This window comes from Taudactylus pleione, unplaced genomic scaffold (assembly GCF_031769625.1).
Source record: "Taudactylus pleione unplaced genomic scaffold, aTauple2 ptg000639l, whole genome shotgun sequence".
NCBI lineage: Eukaryota > Metazoa > Chordata > Amphibia > Anura > Myobatrachidae > Taudactylus > Taudactylus pleione.
In genome coordinates this window covers 276,222-299,820 of record NW_028285041.1, presented here as the reverse complement: position 1 = coordinate 299,820, position 23,599 = coordinate 276,222, and the positions used below count along the sequence as shown (strand labels likewise).

The window sequence follows — 23,599 nt, the reverse complement described above, 5'->3', positions numbered from 1 at the left end:
AGGATTAGACTTTAAAGGAATTATTCTTTTGGGTACACAAATCATTCAGAAATCTTTCAATAAAATGTATCTATATAATAATCCACTAAGGCAGTTCCTGGTCCCCGACATGTGCAGTGGAAGTCGGGGCGCACTCCTCAGGCACCATGGGCTGTCCTTGCGGCAATGGGACCGAACTTAGAGGACAGAGGAGGACCTTTCTGCGGGTGCCAGTAACGGGATAAGTATTCAGCTGGGAGTGGAAGGGGGCAGAGCGAGGTGACCCGGCAATAGGTGTCTCTTCACTAGATAGTAATAACACACACAAAATAACAACAAGAATTGATTTTCGTAATTTAATCGCTCGTAATTCAATCGCTCATTTTCTTCATGCATTTAAATGTGCTTTATATACAGGTAGAAGTTTTTCAAGTAGTGTGAATTCTCGTTATTCTAACCAACATGTTTCCAGTCTGTGTCTACAGCCACTTAGGATTAATCAGAAAGGACACATTTAAAGGATTATTCCTTGTTCCAGTAAAACTGGTGGAACCCAGCGATTGGAGTTGCTCTAGCTTGGTGTGATTAGCATATTAATCACGCTAACACATTTTTGCAAGGCCGACTGCTTGCGTTCTCTATCTATATCCATAATCTGTGACAGGGATCAGCATGTAAATGAACTTTGGCACCTTTCCATTTCCTTACTTACTATTTCCATTCCTCTCCTGCTCCCTTCTCTTCTCCCTCTAGGATTCAATGATAGCACCTCTCAGGCTGCAGCAGACAAAACAACTCTAATGTTTTTCCATTGGCCTTGAAATACTTCAACGTGCGCTAACACTAACAAAACTTTCTCCTCTCGCTAAGTCAGCCGCAGCCGTGATTGATCGCCTATATCGCCGAAATACTGAACTCCAGGTAGCTCTCAGCACGCCCTCATAACGAGGGCGTCACCCTCTCTTTCATCACAATCGCTCTTCTGCACAGATCATTTGCACCCATAGAAATCAATCACCTGCTTACACACATCACTTCCTTTCATTCGCTTGGAAGCATCAATCAGATATGGCAGGAACAGCGAGATTCACGCTCACCTGACAGAATCATACAGGGAACACTGTACATGGGATAATGTATATATATATATATATATATATATATATATATATATATACACACACACACATACATACACATACTGGACCTCATTCAGAGTCGGTCATTCACATACACCTTCCCCTGTTACCACCCACAAACGCCTCATCCTGTCACACAAACTAACGATCTGGCCAAGTTGAAAGAGAGAGAAATTTCCGATCGCAACAGCTAGTTTGCGCACGCGCATTGCGAAAAACTTATGCATGCGCTGTTTTGCGAACATCGCTGGGTACGACCGAGCGGCCGCTTACGACCGACTCTGAATGAGGTCCATAGTGCTTCCGGACAGTGGGCCTGATTCAGAGCCGCTCGCACATCTGCGCATGCGTATGGGTCGTAATGCGCATGCGCAAACCAGTCAGTGCGGTCGGAAATCGTAATCGCAAAATAGCGAGTGCCTGCTAATTTGAGTGACAGGATGAGGCGTTTGTTGGTGGTAACAGGGGAAGGTGCTTGAAAACGGGGAGTGGAGATCCGAACGCAGGCGTGCCAAACGGTCAAAACGGGCATTTTAAAGGTGTGCATAATTAACAAAGCAGCGTCATCGACCACGTCACTTGGTTGTCTTTTAGCTTGAACTGCTCGCATGATTGCGGTAGGAAAATGCTACCACAAGAATAACGAGCAGTTCAGACGCCTTTCGATGTACTCGATTAATCAAATAAATAGCGGAGATGACGTATGATGCGAACGGCCAAGGGGTGTCTTTACAAAATAGCGAGCGCATGTTTCGGACGCTCGCTCAGACATAGAGGCGTCAACAGACCGCAAAGAGCGAGCGCTCAATTTAAATAGCCAGCCCCTTTTTCTGAACGAGTGAGCGCAAATACAAATAGCGTCCGGCTCTGAATCAGGCCCAGTATTCACAGCGCTTCATTCTTCCACATTTTTGTTATGTTACAGCCTTATTCCAAAAAGAAATCAATTCATTTTTGGCCTCAAAATTCTACACACAATACCCCATAATAACAACGTGTAAAATGTTTTTTTGAGATTTTTGCAAATTTAATAATAAAAAAAAAAAAACAACTAAGAAATCACATGTACATAAGTATTCACAGCCTTTGCTCAATACTTTGTTGATGCACCTTTGGCAGCAATTACAGCCTCAAGTCTTTTTGAATATGATGCCGCAAGCTTGGCACACCTATCTTTGGGCAGTTTCGCCTATTCCTCTTTGCAGCACCTATCAAGCTCCATCAGGTTGGATGGGAAGCGTCGGTGCACAGCCATTTTCAGATCCCTCCAGAGATGTTCAATCGGATTGAAGACTGGGCCACTCAAGGACATTCACAGAGTTGTCCTGAAGCTACTCCTTTGATATCTTGGCTGTGTGCTTAGGGTCGTTGTCCTGCTGAAAGACGAACCGTCGCCCCAGTCTGTGGTCAAGAGCGCTCTGGAGCAGGTTTTCATCCAGGATGTCTCTGTACATTGATGCATTTATCTTTCCCTCTATCCTGATTAGTCTCCCAGTTCCTGCCGCTGAAAAACATCCCCACAGCATGATGCTGCCACCACCATGCTTCACAGTAGGGATGGTATTGGCCTGGTGATGAGCGGTGCCTGGTTTCCTACAAACATAACACCTGGCATTCACTCCAAAGAGTTTAATCTTTGTCTCATTAGACCAGAGAATTTTGTTTCTCATGGTCTGCGAGTCCTTCAGGTGCATTTTGGCAAACTCCAGGTGGGCTGCCACTCTACCATACAGGCCTGATTGGTGGATTGCTGCAGAGATGGTTGTCCTTCTGAAAGTTCTCCTCTCTCCACAGAGGAATGCTGTAGCTCTGACAGAGTGACCATCGGGTTCTTGGTCAGGGCCCTTCTCCCCCCGATTGCTCAGTTTAGACAGCCGGCCAACTCTAGGAAGAGTCCTGGTGGTTCCGAACTTCTTCCATTTACGGATGATGGAGGCCACTGTGCTCATTGGGACCTTCAAAGCAGCAGATATTTTTCTGTACCCCTCCCCAGATTTGTGCCTCGAGACAATCCTGTCTCGGAGGTCTACAGACAATTCCTTGGACTTCATGCTTGGTTTGTGCTCTGACATGCACTATCAAGTGTGGAACCTTATATAGACAGGTGTATGCCTTTCAAAATCATGACTAATCGACTGAATTTACCACAGGTGGACTCCAATTAAGCTGTAGGAACATCTCAAGGATGATCAGTGGAAACAGGATTTATTATAATTATTACCAGTTATTTATATAGCGCACACATATTCCGCAGCGCTTTACAGAGAATATCTTACCATTCGCATCAGTCCCTGCCCCAGTGGAGCTTACAATCTATATACCCTATTACATGTGCACACACATACACACTAGAGTTAATTTGTGTTGGGAGCCAATTAATCTACCAGTATATTTTTGGAGTGTGGGAAGAAACCGGAGTACTCCGCACAGGTAGGGCCGTGGTGGGAATCAAACCCATGACCTCAGTGCTGTGAGGCGGGAATGCTAATCATTACACCGTCTGTGCTGCACCATGCACCTAAGCTCAATTTTGAGCTTCATGGCAAAGGCTGTGAATACTTATGTACATGTTATTTCTAAAGCTGGGCATACACGGCCAGATAAAATGGCTGTCAGGCCGACAGACATTTTATCTGGCAGCCTGCCAGCCGCAGATGTCCGCGGCATACACTGTGAGATATCTCACAGTGTATTTGGCCAACATCTGCGCTCCGCCCCGCGGGGAGGAGACATTTCCCCGTTTCTTCCATGGGAAGGAACACAGGAAATGTCAGTCTGTCGGCCGCGGCTGGGCATACACTGCCCGATGCGGCAGACAGATTAGCCCCTAAATATCGCATAGGACGGGCATGCTGGACAATCCGGCATGCCTGACCGAGCAATATTTAACCCTCGGTCGGCCGCATACACACTACAATTATAGGGAAAATTGGCGGATATCGGGCGGACAGCCCCGATAATTGTAGCGTGTATGGACAGCTTTAGTTTTTTTTTTTATTATTACATTTGCAAAAATCTCAAAAAAACTTTTTACATGTTGTCATTATGGGGTATTGTGTGTAGAATTTTGAGGACAAAAATTACATTATTCCATTTCATGTTTGGTAGGTATTGGGCAGGGTCGGGCATCAGGGTACGATCGCGATTTTTACCCCTGGATGTACTGTGAGTGGTATCTGTACATAAATTAACGAATAAAGAGGGATATCTACATCACATATTTCAAGAGGGAAACAGATGCACTTCATGGTGACTGTTTTGGAGGAAGACTCCTGACTTTTGGACCAGATAAGGATCATGGGGTGTCATTCAGACCCGCTCGCGAGCGCTGTACGCTCGCAAGTGAGTCGATGGTGCCCAAGTGCGCATGCGCACAACGGAGGGAGCTCCGTCGTGTGCATGCGCGAGACCCGGCGAGCGACGGGGAAGCCGTCGCTCCAGGTCTCGCACCAAAGGGGGCGTGCTGTCGATGGTGAGTGGGAACGCCTATCGTCTGGGTCCGGCCCCACTGACATCACTAGTGATGTCAGTGGGAGTGATTTGGGCTCTGATAGAGCCAAAATCACTCCAGGGCTTGCGGCAGACGAGACCCTACCGCAGGGTCTCCGTCGCAAGCCCGATGGTCTTGACCATCGCGACCATCATCATGGACGCTCGCATAAGCTGTGGGTGGTAAACCACAGCTATGTGAGCGTCCAAAAGGCCGCTTCGCAATTAAAAAAACACGCCCTGATTCAGAGCGGGCGCTCGTTCAGAGCGTCTGGCTCTGAATCAGGCCCATGGACCATTGGGACAGGGGCGAGGATGGGCACTTTGTGAGTTTGGCTTATTGTAAACCGATCTTATTTTGTTCTTACGTTTGATTTCCAGATGTTGCGAGGTATAATCTCTAGCGCTCACTTTTACTCAGTGCTTAGCCCGGAAGTTACAGAGGGTAGATGCAACTTCAAAGTCACCCTATTGGTTGTGATTAAAATCTTATCTCTGGCATCTACAGACCATGGAGAAGAATAAAATGCAGATAAAAGTAAATGCTAAGGAACCTTGGTGTTCGCCATGTCCACGATGTATTGGTCGCCTTTGACGCACTCCATGACTGGAAAGCCGTCTCTGTCCAGCACTTTCGCCTGGGAGTTCCCCGCTACCACAAGAATGAGATCTCCGGTGTTGCTGTACTGCAGAGACTTAATCTGATGACTGAGAAACAAAGGACAGGCGTTACCATCTTACAGTAATGTGCATTTGTTACAACAGATGCCATAATAACAACAGTGTGCATTTAAAGGGATGGACAAACTGTATTAATCATGATTCGCGTACTTCATAATGCAACAAAGCCTCATTTATGACCAATAATTATAGACCGCAAAGTAGTCTGCATCCTCTCTTGGCAGGGGTGTGGTATATTTAGTTGACATTCATGTCGACATGCAGCATGTCAACACTGATGACATATCGACATGATTAGAACGTTGACAAAATGGTCCGGCGGTCAGCTGATGAGGACTTCCAGCACATCCAGCAGTCAATATTGCTAACTGTAACCTTCCCCTAGTGCCTAACCCAATCCTCCCCTCCTGCAGCCTAAACCTAACCCTCCCAAAGCCTAATCCTTACCTCCCCTCCCATAGCCTAACCCTAACCTCCCCTCCCATAGCCTAACCCTAACCTCCCCTCCCACAGCCTAACCCTAACCTCCCCTCCCACAGCCTAACCCTAACCTCCCCTCCCACAGCCTAACCCTAACCTCCCCTCCCATAGCCTAACCTTAACCTCCCCTCCTATAGCCTAACCTTAACCTCCCCTCCTGCAGCCTATCCCTAACCTCCCCTCCCATAGCCTAACCCTAACCTCCCCTCCTGCAGCCTAAACCTAACCCTCCCAATGCCTAATCCTTACCTCCCCTCCCATAGCCTAACCATAACCTCCCCTCCTGCAGCCTAAACCTAACCCTCCCCCAATGCCTAATCCTTACCTCCCCTCCCATAGCCTAACCCTAACCTTCCCTTCTGCAGCCTACACCTAACCCTCCCCCTAATGCCTAACCCTTATCTCCCCTCCCATAGCCTAACCATAACCTCCCCTAGCCTATCCCTAACCCCCCCCTTTTGCCTAACTCTAACCCTCCCCTCCTGTAGCATAACCTTAACCCTGCACTTAATGCCTAATCCTAACTTCCCCTCATGTAGCCTAACCCTGACCTTCCCCTATTCCTAATTTCCCATCAAGCAGCCTAACCCTCACCCAAAGGCCTAACCCTAAACCTCCCCTCCCATAGCCTAACCCTAACTCTCCCCTTAATGCCTAACCCTAGTGCTCCCTCCCACCGTCTAACCCTAACTCTCTCCTCCCGCAGCCTAACCCTTCTCCTAGTGCCTTAGCCTAATCTCCGCTCACACAGCCTAAACCTAACTCTCCCCCCAATGCCTAATCCTTACCTCTCCTCACAAGGGATGCGTTCGACATCCTGATGGTCAGGATGCCGACGCTTACATTACCGGTGCCGGAATCCTGACGCTGGTCAGAATCCCGACGTCGGCAAGTTAAGTACTGGGGTTGGGGGGAGGTTTAGGGGTATGCAATCGGGAAGCCGACTGCCTAAATACCGGCAGCCGGCTTCCTGACTGTCATATCCCGGCAAGGGTGAAATGCCGGGCCTCTAGATGTAGACGCCTGGCATTTCCGCGACGCCGGGAGACCGGCGCCCGGCATCCCGATCGTAGTGATGCCGGGTGCCACGAGCGGACAGCCGCGGGGAGGAGGGTTAGGTTTAGGGCTCCCGGGGGGGAGTTAGGGTTAGGCACCCCCCGGGAGGGTTAGGCTAGGGGGAGGGAGGGTTAGGGTTAGGCACCCCGGGGGGACTTAGGGTTAGGCAGCGGGGAAGGGGGTGGTTAGGGTTAGGCACTTAGAGGAGGGATTAGGGTTAGGCACTTGGGGGGGAGGTTAGGGTTAGGCACCCCTAAGGAGGGTTAGGGTTAGGGGTGTTAGGTTAGACAATACTTACCTATCCACGATCTGGATTTCCAGCGCTGTCGGGCTTCCGCTGCTGGGATCTCTGCTGATGTCGGGCTGCCGCTCCCGGGAATCGAACCGCCGGCCATGCGGCCAGCGGTATTTCATACCAATTCCGGAGGGGTTGTTAGGGATAGGCACTACCGGGGGGAGGTTAGGGACAGGTTTAGGGTGCGGGGATGGGGAGGTTAGGTTCAGGCACTAGAGGGGGAGGTTAGCGTCAGGCACCAAATAGGGAGGGTTAGGGTCAGGGTAGGGAGAGGAGTAGGGTTAGCATACTGACCAACAAGTGTCGGTATGTTAACCCTGCCAGCATCCCATACCCAACCCCCTCACACAGCCTACCGGCCCATGCAGAATGTCGATATTTCACATCGACATTCTGCAAATACCGACACGTTTAATGGCAACATTTTAATAGTGTTTTAACTGTTAACATTGTGCTGCGACATTGCAAATGTTGTTATTTTGACTACATCTCCTTTTTCAGCACTGGGGCCTTGGGCTCAGAATAGAATAATAATACCATTCAGTTCATGCTTAAACATTACAACCTTCAAAAATGTTCTTTATACACTTTCACAAGGACTATCATCAGCAATCAAAATGTAGATTCCATGTAGAATTAGGGACTCCCGGGGGGACTTAGGGATAGGCTAGGGGAAGGGGGGGTTAGGGTTAGGCACCACTGGGGGGAGGTTAGGCACCTCCCGGGAGGCTTAGGTTTGGGTGCGGGAAGGGGGGGGTTAGGTTTAGGCACCAACCCAGGAGTTTTAGGGTTAGGCACCTCTAAAGGAGGGTTAGAGTTAGGGGGGGTACTTACCAGCGCTAGTCGGCATCTTGTCCTGTCGGCCTTCTCCCGCCGGTATTTCATACCCATTCCCTTAAAATTATCATATGATATATATATCTCAAGACAACATTATATTTATTTAAGTTGAGATACAGTTCCTCATGCAGATCAGATCTACACTCATCTATTTCACATCCTGTAACATCTACACCATTGTACATATAACCTCATTCAGATCCGCTCGCTAGATGCGATCGCTCGCATCCAGCGTATGCAAATTTGTCAAAGTGACGGCATGGGAAGCGATCGCTCGCCGAGGCATAAGCACACACTTTGGCTGTGCGAGCGATCGCTCTGTGTATGCAGACACCCATTAGCGTATGTTGAAACGCCCTTTAGCGCACGTCATCTCCAGGAAGTGTTTTAAAACATCGGTACATCGAGCACCATCGGTAACGATCGCAGCGCCTGTGGTTGCCTTACTCTGCCGCAAGAACTGCGAGGACTTCAGTGTACAAAACAGGCATGTGACGTGTAATATGACATCGCCTGTTAATTATGCACGCCTTAAAAACGGCGTTGAAACACCGAGGCACGCCTGTGTTGCCACCTCCACACCCCCATCATTAGTGTCCTGCCCCTGTTACCACCCACAAACGGCCTCTCCTGTTACTCATTTCACTGCTGGGCGAGCGAGCGGGCTGCGATCACACAGAGTGGTTCGCGCACTCGCAGAACGAATTGTGCGCATGCGCAAACCATTGGGCCACTTGCGAGCGCACAGCGCTAGCGAGCGGGTCTGAATGAGGTCCATAGTCTTTACTAGGACGATGAGACTTATTGTCCCTCTACTATACATCTGTTCCCCCCTAATTCTCCCCCCCCCCTTTCCTCCTCCCTGTAGAAATGTTGATCATAAGATAGATCATTTATGAGAAACGATGCACAACACATAGACTAAAGCATAAAGTATATATATATATATATATATATATATTATCCAAATTACGAATGTAACTTACTGAGGTGCCCTCACATAAACAATAACAGAAATCCGAAGGCGCGGAAATCTCGAAAAATATATCAACAACACCACTGTGTTTAATCAACGTTTCGGTATTTATATACCATCCTCAGGAATACAAAGGATGTTATATAAATACCGAAACGTTGATTAAACACATTGGTGTTGTTGATATATTTTTCGAGATTTCCGCACCTCCGGATTTTATTATACATATTATATATATATATATTTATATTCCAATTCACCTCATTTCCTGATACCAACACAGCCATCCACAAACCTACCATCTACAGAGTAAGGTTTCTAAATGGACTTGCACAAATACAGTTTTAAATATATAAGTTTCCAATAAGAGACACACTACCATATAGAAGAAAAAGTCTGACAGAGTTTTTTATTTTTACTTCTATTATATAGAGCCACAGCCGATATGATACTTGCAGTGCATATTGTATAAGTTCAGACTCTATAAGCAAACAGTGGGCCTGATTCAGACCCGGTCGCAACCGGGTCGATGGTGGCCCAGAGCGCATGTGCACGACGGAGCCGGCTCCGTTGTGCGCATGCGCGAGACACGGACAGCGACGTGCAATCCGTCGCTCCGGTTCTCGCATCAAAGGGGGCGTGCTGTCGATGTTGAGTGACAGCACGCCCCCTTTGGTGGGCGGGTTGGGGGGGTGGATACCCAGACGGAGGCGTTCCCATGGGAACGCCTACCATTTGGGGGCGGCCCCACTGACATCACAAGTGATGTCAGTGGGAGAGCTTTCGGCTCTGTTTGAGCCAAAAGCTCCCTGGGGCTTGCAGCCACGAGACCCTACCACAAGGGTCTCGTCGCAAGCCCGATGGTCGCGACCATCATCCTGGGCGCTCGTATTAGCTGTGGGTGGCAACCCACAGCAATGCAAGCGGCCAGGAGGCCGCTCCATAAAAAAAAAAAAAAAGAAGCCCTGATTCAGAGTGAGCGTCGGCTCTGAATCAGGCCCAGTGACACTACATCTGGCACACAGATCCAATACATTACACAGGGATTCATCGATCCCTGAGATCTAGATCACCACATATCATTTAAGTCCACTGACAAATACAAAGCAATGTGAGGTAGAACACGCCCATACAGCCAGTGATTGGCCGGACTGCAGGATATAAACCACTCACATAGACTAAAGCACCCATTCTTGAAGAAGGCTTTTGATTGGCCGAAACGTGATCTCCACACACAGACTGCAGGACTTGCAGACAAGACCAGCGCACGATCTCACGCAGCTACAGTCTTTCATCTCCCCGCACAACAAATCCACGCTGCTGACAGTTAAGGCTCATACACACTAGACGATGTGCTGTACTAACGATATTGGTGAAAGATTTCCCTTGAACTTTACATACTGAGAGATATCTGTCAGTGAAGTCATCCTGCCACATCTCTAAACAGGCAATTTTTGCCGATATCGTCAGCTAGGCCTGCATGTACGGACGACAAAATACATTGTTAACGACCCGCGGGAGCGCACATCGTTGGTCGTTCACTGCATACACAGGGAACGATATTGCCTTCAACGATATCGTTACCGTCCATAAAAATAGTCTAGTGAGTACAGATGTGCCCCCATACATCTATCCTCCGTGCGCTACAAGTCGCGCCTCACAACGCGGGAGCTCAGTGTGACTCGGTAACGCTGAGCGTCTTGTCGTGCGTCTTTTTACCTTCAAATGCGTCTTATTCGCACAACGATGGGAATAGATAGCACAAGCAGCTTCTGCTGATTAAAATGATATGCAGCATGCCTATGTTCTATGAGCGAGTGCGGGTGTATCTGCATGCTAAACAGTACATTACAGTGTTACAGTGTATGCGAATAAGATGTATTTGAAGGTAAAAAGATGCACGAAAAGACGCTCGGCGCTACTGAGTCACGCCAAGGCATGGCGGGACTAGAATAGCTGTTTAACGCGCCAGGAGGCTAGATGTATGTGGACACAGTGTACATAGGGTGACTTAAGAAACATACGGAGAGTAACCCTCTAAAGGGGCACACTCGCCACCCGGTGAACCCCTTATACCTATTTAGGAAGGTGGCTACACCACAGGTATCCAGAGGATACATGAGGATTCGCAGTTGCACACCTACAGTGTACAAAAGGTGATGTAAGTAACATACAGAGAGTTACCCTCTAAAAGGGCACACTCACCTACCTGTTATACAGATTTCAAGAAAGGTTGCCACATCAATAGGTGTCTAGAAGGAGACGTACTATCCATTCAGCACTACGGGTAGAGGCACTGTAAAGGTGCCGGCTAATATCCCTGGCAACTATTCCCACTCCTTGGGATTTTATACCACCAGTTGTTTATATCAAAGCATTGTATCTTCTAAGACAATATAACAACGTCATATATACATATCTCATCTGGTCACTCATATTCATTTATATGTTGGTTGGTTGCACCTGCCCCCTTTTTAGTCCTCCACTGAACATCAGGTGATCGCTTAGTACACAATAACCACAGGACATCACCTCCCGCCAGACCCCCAGCACCCCATCCCTTCCTTTTCCAGCCTATCCCTCCCCTTCCATCCTACCAACTCTGACCTCTCTCTCCCCAGTATCAAGTCATGGCCCTCAACCGGTCTTCCCCCCTTCCACCTGGTCCTTCACCATATTCCCCACCCTCTTCCACCCACAACCTTTCTCCTGTTTCTGCTTCCCAACTTGACTATCTCCCCAATTTCTCCCTCTCATCAGGCACTGTCCCCTGTGCATTCAAGCGTTCCCTTGTCTCCCCCATTCTTATAAAACCCACCCTTAACCCCAACACTCTCTCCTCCCATTTGCCTCCAAACTCCTTGAGCGTATTGTCTACAACAGCCTTAATGCCTTCCTCTCCTCCCACTCCCTGTTTGACCAGTTTCAGTCTGGCTTTCATCCTCTCCACGCCACAGAAATTGGCCTCACGAAAGTCAGCAATGACCTCCTTGCTGCCAAATCCAAGGGCCACTACTCTCTGCTTATTCTCCTCGACCACCCTTTTCTCCTGCAAATCCTTCACTCACTCGTTCTTCTTGATACTGCCCTCGTCTGGCTGTCCACCTATCTATCTGACCGATCTTTCTCCATCTTTTCTGATGACACTCCGATCTACCTCTCCTCACTCATATCTCAAACGGTCTCTATGCTATTTCTTGGTGGATGTCCCAGCGCTTGCTTAAACTTAACATGTTTAAGATTGAGCTGATCATCTGCCCATCCTCCAGCATAACCTCACTTCCCACAATTTCATTATTTATTGACAGTACAACCATCTCTTCAAGCGTGCTGTCTTGGAGTTATCCTTGATTCCTCACTCTCCTTCAAACCACACATCCAGTACCTCTCGGAGTCCTGCTGTCTCCATCTCAGAAATATCTCCAGGATCAGACCCTTTCTTACCCTGGAGGCAACTAAGACCCACATTCACTCAACGGTCATCTCCAGATTGGACTACTGTAACCTCATACTTTGTGGCCTCCCATCTCTCTTCACTACAATCTTTCCTCAATACTGCTGCTTGACTCATCTTCCTCTCCAAACGAACTACATCCACATCCCCTCTCCTACAGCCTTTCACTAGCTCCTCCTCACATCCCAACTCAAATTTGTCACTTACAATGCCCTCACCCAGTCCACTCATATTTATATCTCTGATCTCATCTCCTTTTACACTTTCGCCCACCCACTTTGCTCCACAAATACATGTCACGTCTCCTGCCAACTGATCACTTCCTACAACTCCGGTTTCCAAGATTTTGATCATGCTGCCATCTTAGGAATTCTCTCCCCCTCTCTATCAGACTCACCAGCTCTCTACTAATCTTCAAATGGGCTCTTAAGACCCACTTCTTCATCAAAGGTTTACAGTTCTCATCCTAACCCACTGATCTATGCTCTTTCCTCACCATCTACCCCATCTGTGTCACCCCTGTCTGTCTGCCCTTCCCCTTTAGGCTGTAAGCTCTCACAAGCAGGGGCCTCTTCCCCCATGTGCTCTCCTTACCATACTTATACTATCATTTACTCCTAACTGGCTACAACAGCACCTAAAACTTGGTTGACGATGCCCTGCTGCTTATTTAAGTCTTACGCAGCAATGTTTATAAACCATGCCCTTGTCCTGTTTTCTTGTGTGCTCATTTGTTTATGTACTTATGTAAGGAGCTGCGGAACCCTTGCGGAACCATATAAATAAGGGATAATAAAAATAATAATGGTCCTGACACTCTCTGATAGGGCAGTGTTACATTTTGTCAAAGCTACTCTTTAAATTCTAAGGTGGCGATTCAATTGGGGTACCACATTCCACTGCAATGTGCGCGACAACATCTTGGCAGCACATTGCGAAGAATTGAATACTGGCCTATGGCGTTACATGTCGTTATTGTATTTCCTGCAGAAATGTTATCTGTACTCCCTTTATTAATAAACCAGAAGGAATTAACATATGGCAGCCAACAACTTGCATTATACAGGGGGGCGAGCAGGCAGGGGGTTGTATTTGTGCCACAAGCAGGAATGCCAAAGGCAGAAAGCCAAGGACTTACCCAGTATAAGGGAAATGTTGGTATTTTATCATCAAACAACTACAGCATATTGTAAACTGCCATTGGTCCAAGTAGCAGAAGGCTGTGAGCGGTATGCAATACGCTCACAGAAGTTAAGCAAACAAAATGTTCTTGAAAACGAAGTGCTTTAAATAGCACGGCACCGAACTCACCGGCCAGACTTGGTTCAAATATTCCTGTAAGTGAGAACGCTGGCAGGGCTGTCCGTTGATACAACTGTTTTACGCTATTTTATCACATGCTGCGAATGTTATGTTGATGCTTTTCCTATCTGGGCACAGTGTTGCTTGTTATGTATGCTGGAACAGGCAGAGATATAAAAATAAAAAAATAAAAACCTTCTCCATTATCAGTTTCATATTACGCAGCGCTTTACAGAGAATAGCGTGAAGGAGGAAGCCCACGCAAGTACGGGGAGAAAATACAAACTCCACACAAATGGACCATGACAGGGAATTGAACTCACAACCTCAGTGTTGTGAGGCAGTAACGCTGTCCACTACGCAAGTGCCTAGTTAGAATCCTAAAGACATTTGCTGTGTGTAAAGTGGCCTATCCATTTCACGACTTTTTGAACGGTCTGACCAAAAAACTAGGGAGGTTTTAATGGATAGCCGGCAAGGACCAGCGATGCTCGTGCACGCTGGGTCCTTGCCGACCCCGACTATCTACGGAACATGCTGGTCAACCTGACGATGATCGTCAGGTTCCACATGTTCCCAGATAGGAGGTCGGGATCCTGCACTGAATGACATTAAGTGAATGCCATTCAGTGCGAACACCGCACCCGGCGACCTGAAGGACTGAACGCTAGTCGTTAAGTTTTTCAGGTCGCGTAATGGATATAATAAAAGACCTAGGCAATAAATAGGTTGAGAGTTTTGGCGAGTTATAACTATACACAAATCGCAGGAACGCGACGGCGATTTTGGACTTAAAGTTGTCGTATTTAATACTAGCGCGTTTGAGTTTAAATGGCTATCTCAGCAGTCTTTTCCAGTCATTTGAGGCAGGTTTAACTAGCAAGAAACGGTCTCTGTACAGAAATACTGCCCAAGCTGCATGCATTTTGAGCTACGGGTGTGTCCTCATACATCTAGCCACAATATGCCACGCGGCGCAACTTGCCTGGCGTGACTAGATTTTGATTTGTATTACAGTAAAGGAATAATCTCAATTGCTCGCCTGCTGTTGTCTTATCTATACTATTAATAAATTTTCTGAATTGTTTCTATGATAAAACCCCAATTTTCTGCAGCCATTAATCTTCTAGTGCAAACTGTGAGATCCCCAGTATGAGGTTAATTAATAAGCTGAGATCACTAAAACCAGTGCTTTATATAGTCTTGTGTTGCACACACTTTGTCACCCAGAGACCTCAAAACTATTCTATAAATCATTACATTGCCTGAAATCCAATACTCTTAAGGCACGCTACTTCATGAGAGCTAAAAATGTAATTACTTTAAAAAACTGCATTTCATAAGCCCAGACATTGTGTGAAATGTGTGCATTAGAGACCAGCTTTACAAAGCGCGCTCTGCATAGACCCTACAGCTAGCTGCCCACGAAATGCCCACCATCCGGGTGGAATGAGTACAAACCACGGTGGGGGCAGGTACGTCCACCGCAGCATAAGCCATGAAGCTACCTGGCCTAAGTCTGCTTAGGAGCTGGCCAGCCCCTTTTGTGAAAGTCATACAGGACAAAGAGGGAGTCCGTTTTACAGAAGCCTGCCGTCCTGTCCACATAAATACCGGAGGGGCAATCATTATATCCAAGGAGACCGGCCCTGGAGAAGAGTCCAGTAGTTGGAACAAAGGAACCAAGATCTCCTGGTTGATGTGAAACCAGGAAACTAACTTAGGGAGGTAGCTTAATCATGTTCGAAGAACAGCCCAGTCTGAATGAAAAATATGAAAAGGCAAACGACTAGACAATGCACTCAAGTCAGAAACTCGACGGGCCGAAGCGAGGAGGACCATCTACCAAGTAGCCATCAGATTTCAATGGTGTCCAAAAGGCTCAAACGGAGACAACTGAAGGGCCTGGATGACCAAAATAAGAGTTATGTTATAACATATCTTTGTTAACTCTTTTTCTTCGAGATCCATAGGGTCCACAGGAATTACCTTGGGGGTATGTGGTTGGAGTGACCCAGGCACCAAACAGTTACATGCTGTAGCTCCCAGGATGCACTGGGTCCTCCTCTATATATACTCCGCCCCTGGCTACAGGCACTCAGTTTGTAACCAAGCCCAAGGCAGGAGAAAGAAAGAGGAGAAGGAAGGACAATGTACACCAGAAACACTCTCTCTAAGATGAGGGAATCATTAAAATACAAAAGAAAAAAAAAAGGATTACCCAATAACACCAGGTGCATTAGGGTGAGTGCCCTGTGGACCTCGAAGAAAAAAAGTTAACAAAAGGTATGTTATAACATATTTCTTATTTTCTTCTTCTGGTTCCATAGGGTCCACAGGAATTACCTTGGGGATGTCCCAAAGCAGTTCCCTTAAGGGTGGGGACGCTCCTGATCAGAAAAGGAGAATCCGGCGCCCAAAGGAAGTATCCTGTGAGGCAAAAATTATCACAGGAATAAAACCTTAGAAAAGTGTGGACGGAAGACAAGGTGGCTGCCTTGCACAATTGTTCAGCAAAGGCAACATGTCAAAACGCCCATGATGGTCCCACAGATCGAGTAGAATGTGATGTTACTGTGTTTGGAACAGGGAGATCAGCTTGTATATAAGTCTGAGAAATCATCATACGAAACCATCTAGCCAGAGTCTATTTTTTAGCTGGGCAGCCTAGCTTGTGAAAGCCCTACAACACAAAAAGAGAGTCTGATTTCCTAAAGGAGTTGGTACGATCCACGTAGATAGGGAGGGCGCAAACAACATCCAGAGAAGCTTCGCCTACAAAGAGGTCTGAAGACTTGTCGAAGCCGGATAATTGGCTGAGACAGAAAGGGTTTAAAATTAAATCTGCGCGACGCCATTTTGCGAATGGCAATGAGACGCCATTTTGCGACTTGCCGCCCAGCGCCATTTTAGTGAATCTCGCCCATTATCAGTACATACGGCGATGCTATTATTTAGCGTCGTGCGATTCCCACGCAATAGAAAGAAGTTAAAAGTCCTCACTATATAAATACAGACAGTCACTAAAACATATAAAATTATTAACCCTGCAAAACACGTACCATGGTGTACTCCACAAACACGTAGTCGCACAACGCTAACTAGCGTCTTTTCTCAATTCCCCAATACTTACACACTGCACACTTACATAAAAAGGTTCCCTAACATTAAAGTGTAATATTCAAGGTTTATTCAAGTATTATTAATGTTGTGAAATAAATAAATGTAATTTGATATCTAAGGTTAGTACATGGTAAGCAGACCGTGTTTGGTGTTGTACTGATCCACTGTGTCTTTGCAGATTTCCGGTATCATCGGTGATAAGATCGCAACATGTGTCTGCATGGACTATAGAGTTAAACATTAAAATGTACTCTGTAAATGTAGCCAGCTTAGATTTATTACGCAGCGGGAAACAGGACACAAAGAGCTGTTGGAGGCTGGTTTGTGTCCATACGAATTGACCTATGAACTATACTGTAACAGAAGAACCAGGAAGAAGAATCAATGGAATCATGCCAAACTGTTCTATTGTATTACCTATCTCTGCTAGTGTATATATGTGGGCTCTCTAAAGCTGGATGCCAGTCTGCCTGCTTTGCTGCTGACGGAGATTTTTATTTTGATGCCGGTATCTGGGTCCAGAGCGCGTGCGTATGTAACAACTGTACCTTGTGTCTGTATGATTTATTTGCGCTAATTGTATTTAGATCACAGCGTGTAACTATCTGTTTTTATATTGAATAATAACTTTTTGTGCTTTGGAACCACACTCAAAGTCTGAAAGGATTTATTTCTTGTGTGACTCATTACGCTAAATAGCGACAACTTTAGAAGGTATAGGTAGGTACGAATTGATAGGTAAGAATCGATAGTCTGGAACCACAATTTCTTCATTTACATGAAAACGGGATACTACCTTAGGAAGGTAACCCGCCCTGGTATGAAGAACAGATCTATCCTGGCGAAAAATCACAAAGGGGGAGTGACTAAAAAGCGCTACCAAATCAGAGACTCTGCAAGCAAAGGAGATAGCGAGAAGAAAAACTTCGCTGTCCACCACTTGAGGTCTACTGAGTTCAGGGGTTCAAATGGGGAAGCCTGTAGAGCCCTGAGAATCAAAGACAAATCCCACGGAGCTAACGGAGGGAAAAAACGGAGGCTGAACCCTCAGAACATAGGCATTGTGGCGCTATCCTTTACTATTTTTCTGAACCCTCAGAACACCCTGCAAACACGTTCTAACATCAGGCAGGGGCCGATCCTTCGCTGAAACCAAACTGATAGTGCAGATTTTTAACTTGAAATCTCAGAATGGCCAGGCGAAGACCAAGGTCTAACCCAGCCAGTAGAAAAGCAAGCACTCGGGAGACCCTAAAAACTGTAGGGTCATATTTTCTATGAGAACACCACTGAAAATAGGAGTGCCAAACTCTGTAATGGAAGACTCAGGAGCCACGCCGTCCAAGATAGATGAGGAAGGTCCGGATGCAGGCAGGGACCATGAGCTAACAGGTCCAGCCCTAGAGGAAGAGGCCACGGAGTGTCTATGGAGAGACTCTGAAGGTCGGTGAACCCAAGGTGTCTGGGCCAAACATGAGCTATCAGTATTACTGTGCCAACCTCTTGCTTGAATTTCCTGATGACCCTTAGGAGGAGGGAGATTGGAGGAAATAGGTATCCCAGATTGAAGCCCCATCTTACTGCCAGAGCATCCACGAAGGCGGCTGAGAGGTCTCTGGTTCTGGATCCATACCTGGGGACCTTGTGATTGTGACGTGATTGTGACGTGAAACCATCAGGTATGCTTCTGGTAGTCACCACATGTCCACTAGGATCTGAAAGACATCCGGATGAAGAGCAAATTCCCTGGCATGTATTTCCTGACAACTTAGGAAGTCTGCTTCCCCGTTTAGGACAAAAAAATAAAAGTCATAAAAAATATCAATCATAATTACATAAATAAATAACGAACTAACACCGAAATTAATTTTGTTTCGGGTCAAATGGACCCGAACAGAACAGCAGGGTTAAAAACACTCAGGACCACCAAACGTGAATGTAGCTGCAATCTGCAGACTCCGTTCAATCAGTTCAGATCATGTGATAAGGGTAAAGCACGCACTTACCATTCACAGGGTTGATGTGACCGGAATGCTTGTAGAGACGCATCCATGCCGGCAAAATCCCAAAACCTAACGTCATAGTCAAAGCCCCCGGTCACCAGCCGTGCACCAGAGGGGTCCAACCCTAATGCCGACACCTAGAACAAAACAGTCTGTTTATTACGGCATAAGTTCATCACATGAATATTATAATAAATGACGCAATATGATAACCTGCCCAGAGCGCGCTGTCATTTGCACTGTCTATGGACTTTTACGCCCCATTAGCCTGTCAGTCACTGACATCTGTGTTACAGAATAAGAGCAAAGCGCGAGCAATAGGTCTGCAATGACGTTACAGACATAGACACATGTATCACTGAGCCATGCACTCTCTGTACTGCAAAATAGCAGTTCTGACTAGAAAATCGAAAATTCTGAAGTGAGAGAAGAGGGACGAGGAAGAGGGCTAAATACATGATGATACTCAGAAGTAAGAGATTAATGAGGTGGTGCATACACACGGTCAGATTTTTCTTCAGATCTGAAGGATAACGATTTAAAAAATCGTTCAATCGTTCATATCTGAAGGAAAATCTGACATATCTGACATGTTTGAACGATAAACGATATCTGACATCTGATGTGTTTCCAGGCAGATTTGGACGATTCCATTCGTTTTACTACAGTCAAAAATCGGTCATGGTTCAAATCGTTGCTCAAATCGTTCATCTGACAAATCTGACCGTGTGTATACATCTTAACTGTTGCTTATTTTATTTATTCATTAACTGATTTAATTGATTTCTTCCTGTTTCCAGAAAAAAACAGAAAAAAAAAGACAGAGAAAGAGAGAGAAAAAAAAGATGGACGAGCAATAATTGATGGAGTAGATGAGAGTGCTTATACTGTGAGTATATATATATATATATATATATATATATATAGAAAGAAATTAAACTATATATATATATATCCATCCATTCAGTGGAAGGCCCCAGAACAGGTTCCCCTGGTTAAAGTTCTGCCCCCCAGCATTCACTAACGCTCTGACCAAGACCCTAGCCCCCCTAAAATCTGGCCAGGATCCAACTGGACCACCTTGTTTTCGTTTCATCCCAATGGGTGCAGGGGTGTCCGAATGCATAACCAGACAGATAAACAAACAGTATTAATTAATTTTATATGTCAATTTTGTTGCGTTGTTGCTATGTGGTCTAACAGCATACTTTTTTTATACTAAATATCTACGTAAGATTTGACAGCTTTACCTTGAGAGCGGTGTTAGACATTCACCAACAAATAAGATAGATAGATAGATAGATAGATATGGTATAGATAGATAGATAGATAGATAGATAGATAGATAGATAGATAGATAGATAGATAGATAGATAGATAGAATTGCACCTTATGACACTGGGAAGAATAAACACCCTGGGAGCTGATATTATCTAGTCAGTAGTCAGACTGTCTAAACTTTCTTCTCCTCTACAATGCGGATGAATCCAAACATTTCAAGTGCACCATTTGGCTCAGTTACTAACAAACGGTTTGGGTGGGCTGCTCACCTCCAAGCCATTTAAGTATTTAAGTAAACCCAATAACCTCTACCAGATCAAAAGCTTGGAAACTATATGCAAAATGGTAGAAAGCCTATCAAAAAGCTATGTAACTAATGAAAGCAGCCATCAGCTACAATACTGAAACGTTAAAGGTTTTCAAAAGAGAATAATTATGCTGTAGTGTGTGCAGGAAGGACGCCCATGCAGCAGGGAGATGGCAGATATGTACACTCGCAAAACATAATCATGACTTAAGAATACACATGAAAACTTTAGTAATTAAAGAGAAAGTATGTCCATTCTTGAGCACTAAAGAGCATCCATCACCCAGACACAGTGGAGGCAGCATGTTATGGGTTGAACCAATGTTCTAAAGAATGGGCAGAATAGTAGCACAGCAGTGAGCATTGCTGTCTCACACAACTGGGTTCATTGGTTTGATTCCAATGAGGGCCCTATATGTGTGGAGTTTGTATGTTCTCTACATGTTGACCTTGGTGTGCTCCCTATCTGCGTGGAGTTTGTATGATCTTTACATGTTGACCTTGGTGTCCTCCGACAGGGTTAGGATACAGACACCTGTCGATCAGTATCCTAACTCTCCCCGCACCCTAAACCTAACCCTCCCCTCTAGTACCTAACCCTAACCCTCCCAATAGTGCCTAACCCTAACCCCGCTACTCACCTTTGGGATTCTGGCGGTCATGGTTTTGGCAGTCGGGATGCCGGTGCCGGCATTCTGACCGTCAGAAAAACCCCCGGTCGGGATATTGACCGCATCCCAATTCATTTAACCATCTGGACTCAAGCATGGCTATCCTTAAAACATGGAATGTAATGGTGAAGTTTGGGAAACCCAGCCCTAGTGAATGTGCATGTGTGTTCATCATGGACCATGTGATAGGGAATATAGAGTGTAAGCTCCACTGAATAATGTGTGTGCATTATATAAACTACGGCGTCCGATAATAAATAATAATAGTTGACAAGTGACAAAAATCTAAAAAAAGGGACAATTTAGCATCCACCTGCTAAAGTCGCAAATGGTGCATTGTATAATACATAGTGCATTGTATAATACATACTGTAGTGCACTGTATAATACATAGTGCATTGTATAATACATACTATAGTGCACTGTATAATACATAGTGCATTGTATAATACATACTGTAGTGCACTGTATAATACATAGTGCACTGTATAATACATACTGTAGTGCACTGTATAATACATAGTGCATTGTATAATAATACTGTAGTGCACTGTATAATACATAGTGCATTGTATAATACATACTATAGTGCACTGTATAATACATAGTGCATTGTATAATACATACTGTAGTGCATTGTATAATACATACTGTAGTGCACTGTATAATACATAGTGCATTGTATAATACATACTGTAGTGCACTGTATAATACATAGTGCATTGTATAATACACAAGAAAATCTTTGTCACACTTGTGCTTTCCAAAGCATTAGCCAGTCAAAACATTTATTGCAAGTACAACCTACCGGTAACACACCTATTATTATTACAGACAGGCAGAACATGATAACGACATGAAGAAAACAAGTACCCCACTACACGAGCGGAGCTGCCCATATGGTAACAGGTTTTGGGGTTTCTCACCCACTGGGTAAGCAGAAATGGAACCTGCATGTGCTAGAGGTTCAATGACCTTTATGCTGTTATGCTGTGGTTCACATTACTAAATTGTAATACTGTGTCCTTGTGTCATGTCTTACTCTATGTCCTTGTGTCATGTCTTACTCTATGTCCTTGTGTCATGTCTTACTCTATGTCCTTGTGTCATGTCTTACTCTATGTCCTTGCGTCATGTCTTACTCTATGTTCTTGTGTCATGTCTTACTCTATGTCCTTGTATCATGTCTTACTCTATGTCCTTGTATCATGTCTTACTCTATTGTCCTTGCGTCATGTCTTACTGTATGTCCTTGTATCATGTCTTACTGTATGTCCTTCTGTCATGTCTTACTCTATTGTCCTTCTGTCATGTCTTACTCTATTGTCCTTCTGTCATGTCTTACTCTATGTCCTTCTGTCATGTCTTACTCTATGTCCTTGTGTCATGTCTTACTCTATGTCCTTGTGTCATGTCTTACTGTATGTCCTTGTGTCATGTCTTACTCTATTGTCCTTCTGTCATGTCTTACTCTATGTCCTTGTATCATGTCTTACTGTATGTCCTTCTGTCATGTCTTACTCTATGTCCTTGTGTCATGTCTTACTCTATGTCCTTGTGTCATGTCTTACATGCACGCTGTGTTCCCTACTGTCCTGCGCTGAGTATTTGGCCAGCACATAAACATTTAACAAGAATAATGTGCAGAGAACATGCGATGAAGCGTATGAGACAGACACACAGATCTTTCGCTATAGCACTGTTAGATGATAATTATTAACTTGTCCTGTTATGTCTAAATCTTCAGCCACCAGTTGTCCTGTCACTGAGGAGTGTACCAATAGATGCGAGCCTTTCTTTCACTGACTCATAACTGCTAGATGCTTTTGAAATGGAGCTGTAAAAACACAGGGGGGGGTGAAGAGGGTTCAGTTTTTACTCTACGTCCATGAAAGGAACCCTCTGTGTCACCTCTTTTTATCTGCCACACATTAATCACTTGGCTGTGGTCAGGGTTATCCTGCTGGACACTTTCAAAGATCTCAAATAAGAGGTCAGAGTTTGAAAGAACAAGATTTAGGAGCTGATTTGGAGACTCGCAGCTTGAGATGGCAGACTGCAGTGACCCATGTCTTGCTTCAGTGACTAAGTTTAGTAATCCACGGGCAATTTAATTCCCAAGTGTGTGTCCTTTGTGTTCATCTACTGGTAGGAGTAAAGGGTCATTCAACTAAGATATTATAGTTTTTCCAACCCACGGGCCATGAAATCATCATTTCCACACATCCATCAGCCAGAATGTAAGGACACCTCTAACATGTAAACCTCATGAGCTTACATCTTTTTTTTTTTTTTTTTTTTTAAATCGTTAAATTGAGGATCATGGACATTTGTTCTAGTTATTATTGCAATAAAGTCTTTGAAATAAAACTGACTTTATATCGGTGTCTCACCAGTTTAAAAGCTGATTGATCCAAAATTTTATTTGTTAAACTGTCATTATTTTTGCCTTTTAATTTACGTACTATGCCCAGTTGGGTAGCGTACCAGTCTCAATTCAGTTTAGTGTGGATCACGTTCCTT

General features: G+C 45.3%; 1 protein-coding gene across 1 annotated transcript in view; it reads right to left on the bottom strand.

The window, feature by feature from the left end:
- The window catches only part of WDR70 (WD repeat domain 70), a 369,233-nt gene that overhangs the window by 263,927 nt on the left and 81,707 nt on the right, over positions 1-23,599 (bottom strand). The window contains exons 7-8 of the mRNA XM_088454999.1: positions 18,821-18,954; positions 5,162-5,315 (exon numbers count right to left, since the gene is read on the bottom strand). Coding sequence (XP_088311125.1) covers positions 5,162-5,315; positions 18,821-18,954 — 288 coding nt within the window. The remainder of the gene's footprint in view (positions 1-5,161; positions 5,316-18,820; positions 18,955-23,599) is intronic.